The sequence below is a fragment of the Topomyia yanbarensis genome, chromosome 3, assembly GCF_030247195.1.
Source record: "Topomyia yanbarensis strain Yona2022 chromosome 3, ASM3024719v1, whole genome shotgun sequence".
In the NCBI taxonomy this organism is placed as follows: domain Eukaryota; kingdom Metazoa; phylum Arthropoda; class Insecta; order Diptera; family Culicidae; genus Topomyia; species Topomyia yanbarensis.
This window is the reverse complement of record NC_080672.1, coordinates 396,450,002-396,464,574: the sequence shown is the minus strand read 5'-3', so window position 1 is coordinate 396,464,574 and position 14,573 is coordinate 396,450,002. Positions and strand designations below refer to the sequence as shown.

At 36.2% G+C, this 14,573-nt stretch overlaps 1 protein-coding gene across 1 annotated transcript in view; it reads left to right on the top strand.

The window, feature by feature from the left end:
* LOC131693084 (uncharacterized) overlaps nucleotides 1-11,612 on the top strand; it is a 38,582-nt gene extending 26,970 nt beyond the window's left edge. Inside the window, exon 4 of the mRNA XM_058980614.1 lies at nucleotides 10,494-11,612. Within this exon, the coding sequence (XP_058836597.1) occupies nucleotides 10,494-10,787 (294 nt within the window). The 3' untranslated portion in view covers nucleotides 10,788-11,612. The remainder of the gene's footprint in view (nucleotides 1-10,493) is intronic.
* Nucleotides 11,613-14,573: the final 2,961 nt, after the last annotated feature.

Here is a 14,573-nt window from a genome sequence, read left to right as displayed (position 1 = left end):
CAGGTAACGTATTCAGCGACAGAGCGAGTGTTATGATGACTGGATATGTAAGATGCGGAGTGTGTGAGTGTTGATTGAATGTGTGGTGTTATAGCTATTTAGTGGTACAGGCGCACATGTGGCGATCTAGTGGGATTAGTGTCAAGTTGGACAGCAAAAGCTCATCGGCCCATACAGCGGTATGCGGATATTGACTGATGCAGCACAGTAAAAACCGATAAAAACTGAACTAGTTTTTCGATACCAAAGATAAAAACGATGTAGAAGTGTGTTGGGGGAAGTTGTGAGACTTTTGGGAATCAGCTGTGTGTGATCGTGAGAGAAGAGGTGCTGTTTGCTACCGTTTTTATTTATTAGTTTTAGGGGAATCCAATGTCCACGGATACTTTACTAGCGCTCAACGGAGCGCATGATTAATCCAACGGGCTGCAATATAACTACTGTATGGCACTATCAACTGAAGTTTTAATTGTTTATTATTTAAATTCTTATTGCCCCATTTTAACTATAATTCTTGGACGTTGTTTTCTTCATCTACCGAAACAACTACTGATAACTGAGGTATAACAAGATTGCTGCACATAATTGAAGGCATAGGAGACTATGTAAATAGTATGCAACGATGTCAAGTTCGTTCAATATATACCTACTTATTTGAATTCAAATTTGTTTTGCAGGTTTGGGTATTTTATTTACACGTTCTATCAATTTACAATTACTAATTTATCATTCGGTTCGCAGCGCCGATCGAGCAGGAAATCTGTATTGCCTACACTATTAAGGTGATTTAAATAATGTTATTGTATTACATACATTTTGCAAATTATTTATAACATTATATGCTTTACATGTACTGCAGTCATTCTGATTATTACATTCAATATATAATATCCCATGTAGAATATTATTTTTTATTCGATTGTAATTTAGTATGCGAATTATTTACAATCAATTAGCAACATACATTTGATTAGAATGATGCGCATTATGTTATTTATGATATTTTATTATACACCTAATATAGCTATATGCCCTATGTACCTCATATTTATTACATTTATTTGATTACCTTTATTTAACAATTGTAACAAACATTTTGCATTTTTGTACCTTATGATTTTTCATATTATATTCATTATATTTATTTATTAATTTAGCTCTATGCCTTATTCTCACTAATGCCTTTATATTCAACACATGTTATTGATTATATAGACTGTATATATTGATTTCGTTACATTCACTATACTTATTATATTACATATTTTTATATGCAAATTACTACTGGGTAGGTAGGGGTACGATAACCTAATAGTTTCAGGAATCAATCGGGAACTACCGTAAGGATCACCAATCGCTGAAGAAATAACCAAGTTGGCATTGAATGGAGATATTTTTTTTAATTTATTTTTGGTCATTTAGCTAGTGGGTATACCTAACAGATTTGTTAATATTTATAAAATGTGGGATTACCTCCGAAACACAAACTGCAACCACAGCACTATAAATTAAATATACACAGAAAGTTCCACGTATAATTGCCGCATTAGTTTAACTCATTCTAAGGACGTATCCGTAGACATGCAATGGAGATCAAATTTCAATGGCATTCAGTATATATTAATCACGCTCGTTAAATTTATTACATGCATTGTATCCATTGTATATTTCATATTCGTTATAGTACTCAGATGAATGACAATTATTGTAAATATTGATTTCGTTATATGACTGCCGCATTATACCTAACTGTCTCATATATTATGTAATTACTAGGTTAGAAGAACTATTAAGCGTTCGGTGTCATAACAATTTGCCACATTTTTTTAAATTTCTTATATTTATATGCCATAATTTTCATATTTATAATTTTTATTATTTTATTGTATGTGGATATGTGTTATATCCACTAATCTCATTCTGTATGTAAATGCACTTAATTTTCGTACCAAAATCATTATATTTTAGGTGTACATATTATATTCATTACATACTCCATTTGATTATATTTGTTACGTATATACTATTTGGATTAGGTTAAACATTTTTCGTTTTTCAGGGCGGAATACATCACCTCAAAGCATTCATTATTACCATTTATTTAATATACACTACATTGTATGTTGTTTTTATAATTTTTTCAGCTAAAGCGGTACCGTAATTTACAATATCTACATATACAGATCTTATTGATAACGTTGTATTATTATTCATATATGCAATCATAACTTTTCGTTATGTAACCACATGCTAGATATATAAAATGTATGGAAATTGGGAGTTGGTTGAAGCGATTTGGACAGGAAGAGTGGAGTAGCCAGTCATGCTTGATCAAATTGTTGTGCTAGGACTGCTCAGTGCTATGGGCGGTGGTCCTGCTACAATAGGTGGTAGTAACATAAATCACATCACATCACCATGGATCACATATATACAAACATTGACTTTTATATATACACAGATTATATTATATTACATCTATATTTTATTACATTGAATTATATTATTACATTGAATATTATTACATTGAATTATATTGCATTAAGCTATATTATATTATATTGCATTATATTATATTACATTATATATTGATTGATTTATATATATTGACATTATATGCATATGAAGAAGGGGGTGAGGAGGGTGCATCAGGGCATCATTGAAGTTACAACTGGACAATGAAGTGGAAGCCAATCAGAGTCAAGGAGGAAAAGTATCCGTCGTTCGCGACAGATACATTTCTCTCCAACAGTTGTAAACAATTTGACGCGCTCTTCTACAACAAACCATCTCGTGGAAAGCTTGACAAGTATTGCAAAATTCGTTATTCAATCTGCTGGATCTTACTGTTGGAAGGAGATTCTTTGATGCCCGCGGATACTGAGTAGGTGTATTTGCCTACGGGTCCGCCACCCCCCTTTTGGCCCTTTATACAGCGGTATGCTGAACGCCGAATGGTAACGAAATTTGAGCGTACTGTTAAGTGGAGCCGCATGCAGAGCAAGACTCAAGCTAAGATGGTGGCTACTTACATACATACATACATACATCTGGTAAAATACTTCGTCATAAACACATTTTTTCAAACATAATTCTTGATTTCTAAACATGTCCAAAAATGAGACATGTTTATAGCGAGTGGGTAAAATGAACATCTGGCGGTGTTAAAATGAACAGCTTTTGGTGACCTGCAAAATGTCCTGTATGTATGCAATGCGCAGCGTTGGAAAGCATTTTCCGATCAATGCTAATATCCCAACAAATCATGAGCTTTGCATACACACAGGTCATTTTGCAGGCAAAAAAAATTGTCACGGAAGAATTGAATTTTCATGACGTAATATTAACCATTTTACAATCCTGTGACATCGAAACACATCTACAAACTTGGGGTTATCCATGGGTGTTTGAACTTTTAGGATCTGTTTGAAAGCTTGTTCTACACATGAGATATGATTATATTGTCTAAAATTTGATTTTTCTTCACCGGTCCGGATGTTTTTTTCCCACACACTAAGTACTAAGAAAATAAATATTTTACATTAAGTAGTATAGTCCTACGTCTACAGTTCGTGCAACCCCATAGGGCTGCCCCTTGTAGTTTTTTAGAATATTGGGAGACTTGGGCTTGCAAAGGCCACTTTTAATTTCTTTTTGATGCAAAATGTCCTACAAATGTATGAATCGTTGAATCTTGTATCATCTCATGAATTTTGTTTTGAAAGGTTGCCTCTTAAGTACTTTTAATATTTAAGCTGAGATTTCCCAAAAATTATAAATATATTTTTTTCCGAATTGACATCAGATCTCGACATTTCATGCATTTCTAGACACATAAAAATTAAAAAGCTGCATTTCTAAACTCAAGTCTAATATCAACTTTCCATGTTCCAGAAAGGCTTTTTTCAAGATTACACCAGATCTTGACGTTTCATGTTCTTATAGGACATATTTTCCGCTTGAGTTCAAGTTTTGCATAGCGATTTTTTCGTTGTACTATACCTGTATATCAAGACCACTATATTGAGGAGAAGACAATTTTTCTGTCTTTCTGTGTGATTTCTGTCTCTTCGTATTCTTTAAATTTCCGCTTTACACTGGTGTCCAGACCAGCACATAATTAATCTCTCCTCAAGAAATCCAGCTGATGGAAAAATGGATGGCGAACAAGATTTCCCGTTTAAAATCATACACATTGGACTCGGACCATATTTAATATTCTTTCGGATCAAAAATACTCGTTTAAGTAAAGATCTAAAGATTTCATAAAAAATTGAAGCAGAAATATTCAGCCGTGACAGATGTCGCGTAAGTTCGCTCAGATAAACTCAGAATTGGGATATTCTACCTAAAGTAAGCAAATTTCGTTACTGAGCACAAGCCCGTTTATAAAGGACTACTGCATCTACAAACCCGCTCACAATGTTGAGATCGACGGTGTAGTCACCGGTTCGAGTTTGTCGTGTATGGATGTGCTGAAGCACGTGGTTGGTTGTTTCAAAGATTATTTGCCCCGGTGAGCAAAGATTTTGAATGGCAATCACACCGGATGGTACAAAATGGTGTGTTCTTTCAAAATCGTGGGGTCTCATTATGCAATCATGTCGAATTGACTCATACAAGCTTGTATACAATAAAATCTTTCGTTTCGAGATGCGGAATGTCACCCCAGCTTTTGATCTTAGAAATTTAAGATAAAACTCACAGATCTCACGATGCATTTCAACCAGAGATTCAACTTGGGCACCGATAACTTTGTGATATTACGGAACTCCTCCCGGCCTCGAGGAGACTTCACTTCTCACAGAATATAATTCTAAGCATAATTTAAAATCAACATGCATTAAACAAAAATCTTCTAAAATGCGATAGTTGTCGAGATATTTGGAATTTTACTCCAACAAAAGTAATTGATTCGTGTAATTATGCTCTTTTTAAAAGTTATTCGCATTACCCCATCAAAACATGTCAACAATCTAATGTTTATTGTTTTAAAGACATAAAACAAACTTTTTAGTGTATTTAGATTATGGAGAAGCCTTAAAAAAAGCTTTCCTAAACACAACTTTTAAGGTGAAGCGATGCCAAAATCACAACAAATGTTCGGTTATGCTCGGGTATGTTCGGCTTACGTTTAGCATTTGTGTGCGGCCAAAAGGTACTATACCGATAGGAGGTGGCACGCACACAAGCGTACCGTTCAGCAATCAGCTGACTGATTTTTGTACCACGTGTTTCATTTGTTTTGAAAAATAAAAAAGTACAAATTTCCTAAACAATTCAAAATTCCGTGAAGAGAATCAGTTCGTCTGCATGTGCTAAAATGCTTACACACAGTGATACAATTTCTAAGCAATCTGAGATAAGACGTTTAAGTTATACACGATTTTGTCTTGCGCGCCAATGCAATGTTTTGATTTTGACGATGGAATAAAAAGAAGAAGCAGAAACGACGGCTTCCATTTGAGCTGCCACCTTGTGACTCTATTCAGCATGTCCTTAACATAGTTTTATAATTTACACTGCTTGCAGTCAAAATACAATTTTCTTTTAAATATGATTCTAAACGCCATTTTAGATTAAAATGATCATAACAAAAAAAATCTGAAATGTAGTAGTTGTCGAGATATTTGAAATTTGGTTTTAAAAACATAATTATTTTGTTTCATTACGGCCTTTTCGTACGTTATTTGCATGTCTCCATCAACAATAATAGGTTTTTCAAAAGGCCCATAAAATTTCCTGTAAATTTTCCTTTCACATCAAGGCGATAAGGTGGACAATTTGAAAGCTACATTAAACAACCAGAATATTATTCAACTCTATATTTGAATCATCAGACCCTATGGTTAAATAGTATTGTGGTTGTTTTCGTGTAGCTTTCATATGATTCACAATATCGCCTTGATGTCAAAGGGAAATTTATAGGAAATTTTATGGGCCTTTGTGTCAAAAGTTGTTGATAGGAATACTTTTTTATTGAAAGCTTCTCCATGATCCAAAACCACTGAAAAAGTTTATTTTACGGATTTGAAACGATAAACATTAGATTGTTGATATTTTATAATGGGGCAACGCGAATAATTTTTAAAAAGGGCATAATTACACGAATTAATTGTTTTTGTTGGAGTAAACTTCCAAATACCTCGAAAATTATCGAATTTTGGAAGATATTTGTTAAATGCATTTTGATTTAGAATGATACTTATAATTATATTCTGAAATAAAATTACAGTTTAGTATGTCAATTTGAAAACAAGTATAAAGTTATTGTTAGAAAAACTTTTTTACTGATAAGTTCTCCATCATACAATCACATTCAAAATGTTTCTTTTCTTTTTTGAATTTTGATAACAAAATATAGAAACATTGAAAAAACTGGTATTTTTGCAATTTAAATTTTCAACATAAATTTTTGTTTTTTTTTTGAAAAATGACAACATTTGTTCAGTGTGTATTTTTTCGTTTTCGCTGTAACTCGTTCTCAGATAGTTTGATTGTATAAAATAGAGTAACCGAATAAAAAAGAAATTGAAATTAATGCACGTAGAAACGTCTACGCCCTTTTGAAAAAATTGCTCTTGTATCAAAATACTGCTATTGGCAGTAAAAATCATGAAGATTCATAAACCAATCACAACTGCAAAGGTTCGTTCGAATCAACAATGGTCATATTTTGCGGTCGACCGGTTTCTCAGGGAGTCCCTCGGGAGTACTAATACTTCCACTGAGAACGAAAATTCCGGGCAAATTTTAACAAGTAATTTTAAGAGGGGATTCTGGTGTAAAGTGCTCAAACCGAAGGTTTACGATTTTGAAGGCAAGGTAACAATGGATCTTTTTTGTAATGTTTCGATTTATTTATACATTCATTGTGCACGAAAAAAATATTTTGAGTCATGCAGAGCCAAACATACGAGTATTCCAAGACTAGACGTCCAACCATTTCCACGTCGAGGAGCACCACGGCGAACACGACAACTCTCGATAAAATTGTCTGATACGGGAAATTCAATGAGGTTTGCAAAGTGTGGACTTGTAGTTAGTCGATGAACCACAAAAAATAGAAAAAGTTCGAGTTTCGGAAAATGGCTTCATGAAAACCGAAAAATCTCATATTTTACTATAAAATTCGCTTAATTTTCTTCAAAATAACATGGAGGACATTTTTTATATAGTTTTCTGTGATTCATCGACAGGCTACACATATTGTACATTCTTATGAAAAAATCAAGTCAATTCGTTGATTACTTTTTGAGTTATCATTTTTGCCAATTTCAAAAAAACACGGTTTCGATAAAAACGCTATTAAAGGGTGTCCCACATCAAATTGCATCACGGAAAACACGCTGTAGAAAATGACCGATTGGGTATTTTCTCTTGAAAATTTGAGTGGAAGTATTTTAGAGTGTATTGTTTACACTATCCCGGTCAAAAAATGCGGACGAACATGGTCGGGCGCTTTAAACAGTGTGACGTTTGACTCAACTCGCCTGTGCTAATTTCCCTTAGGAACAAATGCAATTTGCGAATGCGATTTAAAGGCAATTTCAACTCTTAGACAAATTTTCTGGCGGCTGAAATGGACTTAGTTGTTTTTTGCGTTTTTCAAACATGGCGGTTCATGTTTGGCTTAAGCTTAAAAATGTTTTTTTTAACAATTGGTGTATTCTCGCTTATATTTTGTTTGTCTAGTGCACTTAATTTAGCCAACGAATGTGTGAAACCGTGTAAGTATAGTGGAACTGACCTAAAGTCTTAATAAAAGTCAGATTGTGGTAAGTTTTGGAGTGAAATTCCAACTTCACCATTGATTCTTCCAATATTTTGGTGGTGATTACCTAGTATACTGATAAGTTTATGTGAGTTGATACTGAATCCGAAAATAAGCATTATTTGTAATTTTCATATTAGGCAATTAAGGGCGATTAAATGGCGCGTTGCCTGGGCGATTTAGGGGCGGGTAGAGCGGCAAAAAATGACGGCGGCAAATCGCCCAAATGTTGCAATTGAAATAGCCCCCTAATTGCCAGCAATTTGCATGGCAAATTAAAGGGCAATTAGCGCATCCGAGTTGGAAAATAGCCCCCCGTTAGCCAGCAACTTGCCCTTTTGACTGGGCAGTTTTCCGAAAATTGTTAAACACTTTTACCGATGTCTTCCGTTTTAAGTCCACATCATAGTATTTAATATAACATTGCACTAAGTCGCTCAAAAACAGTACTTTTATTAAAGTGCGAAAATTGTTGCCGATAGATTGAAATCTGCGTGTGTTACAGCAAATATGCGCGAAGAATGCGTTCCGGATCCGGGAGCTGGTCCGCATCCGGGAATTGGTCTGGATTCAGGAACTAGTTCAGATTCGAGGACCGGTCCGGCTTCGTGGTCTATCCTGGACTCGGGGCCTGGGTCTAGGCGTAGATCAGAACCGCTACAAAGAATCGTACCGTCTTAAAAAAATTGTTTCACTATCCAACTTACGCAACAAAACAATCCGTTAATCCGGCTGATTTTCTATCAATATTTAGGCAGATTCCAGCCTGAATTCCGACAGAAATCCGCCAGAATTCGGTTAGTTTGACTCGATACTAATACTATCGTAGAAATCAACCGAGAAGAACCGAAGTTGATACATATTTTAAACTGTTTGGTTGTGTGACACATATGCACGGTAGACTGCCCAGAAAATAACAATTTTTTGAAAATTCAATCGGTCCACCCTTGAGTCGATTCCTAGTCCTATCAGGAGTACTCGCTCCAAATTTGAAGCAAATCGGACAAGTCTAGCTACCGCACCAACGTGCCTGAAATTTATATGGGATTTTTCGACAATTTGCATGGAGGAAACCCACTAGCTCGAATTTTCGCCGCTAGGTGGCACTGTATGCATCGTATTATCACTGTAAGTGAAGAAAGAAAGGTAATTTAGTTGTCTACAACTTTGTTGAAGACTGTTAGTCAATACGGCTTTGTTAAAATAAGTTATTAAAGTTTTAAGGAAACGACATCTGAGTCAGTTTTGCATGGGGTCTTCATAATACGAGTTATATTTTGGTTGGAAAATTTTAGTTTTACCTGTGGCCACATAGAGGGCGCCAACACTAACTTTTCATAGAAGCGACATAGGATATCGAAATGTTTGGAAGAATTATTGCAAAGTGCCTATTCTACAACGTTGTGGAAGACACCTAATTTCTATCTCTCTCCGTTGAAAAGTTGGTGGTGGCTCCCTCTATGCGGTAAAATGTGGAATTAAAATCTTCTAACCAAAATATGACTCATATTATTCGGTATAATTCTTCTGAACTTGCTTTTGAGCTAAACTTAACCATTATTTCACAAAAATGTTTAGTTCATGGAAATCGAGTACTGATACACAACCATGCACTGCTAGGCCTCATGCAAAACTGATTCAGACATCACTAAAAGTTTAATAACTTCATTTAACAAAGCCGGATTGACTAGCAGTCTTCGACAAAGTTGTAGACAATTAAATTATCTTTCTTTTATAGTAATAAAACGATGCATACAGTACCACCTAGCGGAGAAAATTCGAGCTAGTGGGTTTTCTCCATGTAAATTGTCGAAAAATCCTATACAAACTTCAGGCACTTTGGCCGGTAGCCGACTCAGGGGTGGGCCGGTTAATTTTGTTTTCTTGTCACTCTAATGTACAGTTACCGAAATTCGTCATTCCACCGTTTATTACCTCTGCAGTAATATGGGTCTAATACCGTAATGCGTAATTGCATGGTTCATATTAATTTACGTGTGAAAACGCATGCTGTTCACAATTCTCCAGCCGAGTTTTACATTAAAAGAGACACAATATTTTAATTTAGATGTCAGAACATATCAAATCTTATTAGCAGATAGAACAATAGATTGCGATCTTGTTTGAGTTAAATGCAATATTAATTTTTCTTAGTGTGCACAGCACCTGGATGATTTTTAAGAAATAGCACATTTGATACTTTTTCCTTGTATAGTTGACTTCGACACTGGAAAGCTAGAGAATGTTGCAGCTGCATTCCAATATTTAAATAATTAATTCATCCATGTTGCAGAAGAAATAATTTTCTGTACCAGAATAACAACGGTCACTTCTGGTGTCACATCGGACCCTAGATGTAAAACGAAAGAGTTATTATTTGCCAACATATAAATAAGTTCACACAGTATGTACAACATTATGAAGACAGATTCTCATTGCGGAACAACATTTTCCCTTCCATTCCATTGCATTGGATTAATGTCCTTCCGTGGATCGTTCCTTCTATTCTACTGAGAATTTAAAACAGGTATCAACCTACCAGTTGCAACTGTACCTGTGGTATGTATGTATGTATATATGTGCGAAAGGACAGGCAGTTTCCTAATTAATAGCACTTCGACATGAAAATTCCTGTTTTAATTAAACCATGACACACGAGCAGTTTGCTTTTCTTCGCTCGAATCTAATTTTCCCTCCTTCCCTCCATTTCCATCCGCAGATATTTCTGAATCAATGCCTCCCAACTAGAGCGGATCCGGTGAAAATGACGACAACGACGATGGCACTGGTACCAGTAACAGCGGCAATCACCCGGAAATGCTCAAAACCCAAAGGAATCCACCCAATTCTGGCAGCTGTTCGGAAGCATGTGGCCTCGGTGCTGCAGCGGGACAGTAACCTGGTGCCAATCACCGATTCGCCAAGGATGAGCCGCCGATCGAATGCAGCCAGGCGGAATCGAGTGCTGCTCTGCACTCACGATAAAACTATCAGTAAAATGAAAATACTCTAGGAAGCAGGAATCGAACACACCGAAAACACAGAGAAAAAAAAAAACACATTTGTACAAGCAAGGCTTTTGGGAGACGTTTTCAATGCCAGCCCAGACTGAAAAACGAATACATCACAATAATAATGAAAAAAACAAAAATACAATATAGCAGCGGCAAAACATGAAACCAACCAAAACCAGCATGTTAGAAATGCATGTTGGCCGCGCAAATGTCACACACCCCAGCCTTTCGGGTGCCATCGCCATCACCAACCACATCATCATCATTATCCGGGCGCTGAAGTGTAATTCAGTGGAAAAATTGTCATGTAAAGAAATAACACATCGTAAATCGATTCACAATCCGCCAGTTGGTGCAATAAAAATAGATCATATTATGAACAATAATTGCCCACGCCCAACAACCCAATCGGACATTTGGCGTGCATAAACAGCACGCTGATATTCACCGTCAGGCGTACCACCGTATCCTACCTAAATCGATTAGGCCGTTTTATTTTAACCCGTTTTGGTGAGTGTTCCACATGGAATAGGGACAGTCAACCTCAAAACATCACTCGCATCCGATTGGCACCTATCGCGTCGTGGCTGGCAGGATAGCACCGGGAGAGAAAGGAACTTAACGTTTTGTAGCATGTGGCAAACTTTTGCTCAACCACTTTAATACCAAATAAAATAAAACAAAATATGAAATAAACCTCTAACTACCGTTACGTGAGCTGAAACTGTATAAGATTACGAGACTTAAACCTCCACTATATGTCTAGAATTGTTGTCAAACATTGTAATTAGCTAAGAATAAAATGATGATAATTGGCTGCTAAATCGGTGTTTTCTTTCGTACTGAAGGTCTACGCTATTTATTCCGAAATAAACGTGCTTCGGCGCTTTCCTGCTAGAGTTTTTTCTCGAATTTAAAATGCAAATACTTTTAGAATTAATTACCAAACAGCAGTTTTACTTTTCCTCATTACTGTTGTTGGACTAATCAGAGCATGCCAGTACACACTTTAATTGTGGCAGCAGCAAATAAAGAAAAAAGGTTTTAGGGAAAAACGGAAAAACAACGACCCGGGAAGCAGAGTAAAACCATTACTAGCATGGAAAGAGAGCAGCGGTTGTAGTGAGTACGTACGTTCACTTATTGACGACAGTCATGGAGCAAAAGTAAAGTAAGTATTCAGAGCGGCAATGTAATTGGGAATCAAATTTGTACAAATCACATTTCAATTATTTTAATTGTATATTTTTTTATCAATGAAGATTGGTATTATTTTTTGTACTTCTTTTTAAAATCTTCCTTTTTTCAGAAAAATGTACAGGCTACGCTGTTGTCTCGTCGCGTATTCCATATTTGACGAATTTCGCGCTAAATCGTATTCAGAGTTGGCAGCACCCTCTCAGATTCTAATGAAACTTTCTGTACATGAAGACTTTGTCACAAAAAGCCACTTTGCATACTTTGTTTTTCCAAAAATGATCTAGACTGTCTTTTGAAAAGAGTTAAACTTTTTTTACCAATTTTTTTTTTCAAATGGCTATAGTCTAAAAATGACATATCCTGCAAAAAAAAGTTGTAGGAATGTTTTTCACAAAATTAGTTCAATTTTTGATTAAAAATGTTGAAAAAAATCTGAATTTATTTTTTTAGTGTATTTTTATCGAAAACTGAACCAATGAAAATTATAATCATCACAGAATCCGATTTCCCAACTACTAGTTGCCTGATATATGCATTATCAGTAACGAATTTTGTATATATTCATAACAAACTTGAATGAGGGCAAAAATAAGCCGCTTAACATCATCGATATATGCGAGATTTAACAAAATACCACTTGGGCGTTTACGAAGAAGTATCTTGTCTATGTAGCCGCCCGGGAAGTAGAGATTGATGGTGTAGTCTCCAACAGGGGCCTTAATTGCAAAGTATGAGGTTCGCTTCTTCAAGAACTCTTTGCTTCGGCCAGTGGTTCGCAAGCAATTGCGTTCTGGAAAAATCAAGGAGTATATGAAAACAACTTATTTTCCATCAGCCTCATTTCAAACCTTTCTCCGAATCTGCTCTTCCAAACTTTTGGACGGGGCTAGTCTACCTGTTCGATTTTTTGTACAGCGAGTTATGAACTGCCGTTGTTGAAAATAATTGGGCCTATAGCGCCTTATTGTAGAAACAAGGCACGCTGTGAAAAATGCGGAGAGAATCATGAAAAGTTTTCATACTGTGGAGATATTCCGTATGATCTCTCGACATATCCCGCATATAAATTATGTGGGGACAAAATGAAACATTATTTTAAGGAACGCTCCGATAATGCAAAAGAGCGCTACGCCACCGACAACGACTAATTTCTACGTTTCCTTGTACAGAGCGAGAGTCTGACCATCTCATTGTGGGAACATCTTCTAATGTGCCTATAAATTTCCGAAGATCAGTTGTCTCTCCTAAGCTTCCTCGTAAAGGCCTGAGAGTGTCCCTTGACGGGTGCTGTTACAAAACTGAAGTAAGTAGTTCCCGGTCTCGGTAATCTTAGAAACTGGCAGGAATTTCCACATGGGACATCAAAAACCCCAAGTGTCCCTATATTTCATTCCATACATTTTACCCCAGGTTTTACACAATGCATTTGCATTACGATTAAAGGTTAGACGAAACGAGTACCCGACGCGAACAGTCTCCTACTTCGTGGTGGGCAGAGATTGCTAGGAACTATACGCGAAAGGGACTTTTGAACGTTGGATCGCCCAAATTTTTCCCAATATACGCGACACTACAAATGCAAATGAAAAACTTGATGAAAGCTGAAAAACGCGATTATTGGCACCGGTCCGTTAACGGATTAACGGACGGATCATCAGAGAAACAATGTTTCGTCTGGTGGCTAGGGCCTACGTTGTGTATTCGATTCATCCTGTGATTGAAATACACGGAACGTTCGTCATATGATGACAACTATGCATTGCTTTTATGCTAATTATTATGACAGTAGTGGTGAGTGCAATCAGCTATGCTGCCAACATTCTCCCAACAAAATTGATGGTTTTATATTTACCTATCAACGACCATGCCCCCCATCGTTATAGTTACAGGAGACCCTCTGTTTGATGGAGCATGGAAAGCACTCTTTGTATTTCCTGGGGAAAACATGGGAGTTTTCGAGTACTATATCTCAAAAAATTATTATAGATTACGTTAGTTCGAATTCTTTCGCAGTGCTCCATTCCGGGTAATGAGACGGCGGACACTTGGATTAGAATGATAATGAGAAGGTGGACATTTAGGCTTTATCAAATGATACTTAAGAAAGATCGCGTAGCTTCAACGAGTTTTTGAATATTTCTTCTCACAGGACGCTCGAAAATTGGAAAATTTCGTGTCATGACTTCATTCGGGTGATATCTCGGTTCTTGTACAATCATTATACGCAGAAGGCCCATCTCCAGCGTATTGAGGTCGTGGAGAGCGGTCTCTGCGCGGTTATCGCGATATTAAACGTGTTGTCTGGTCGTGCGCTAAGTATTCTAGTACCAGATCTCCGTTAAACGAATCCCTTCGGCCTCGTTCCAGTCCAGTACGAAATGCTATACCAAATTCGTTACTGATGCTTTTTGTATGTATCAGACAACTAGCAGTTGGGAAATTGGATTCTGAGATTATTATGACTTTCACTGGTTCAGTTTTCGATAAAAATACACTAAAGAAATTCAGTTTGGGCAAGAAAAAGTTTTTTTTCTAAAAACTTTTCTTCCTTAAAGTTTTATTCAAAAATTTGACTAATTTTGTAA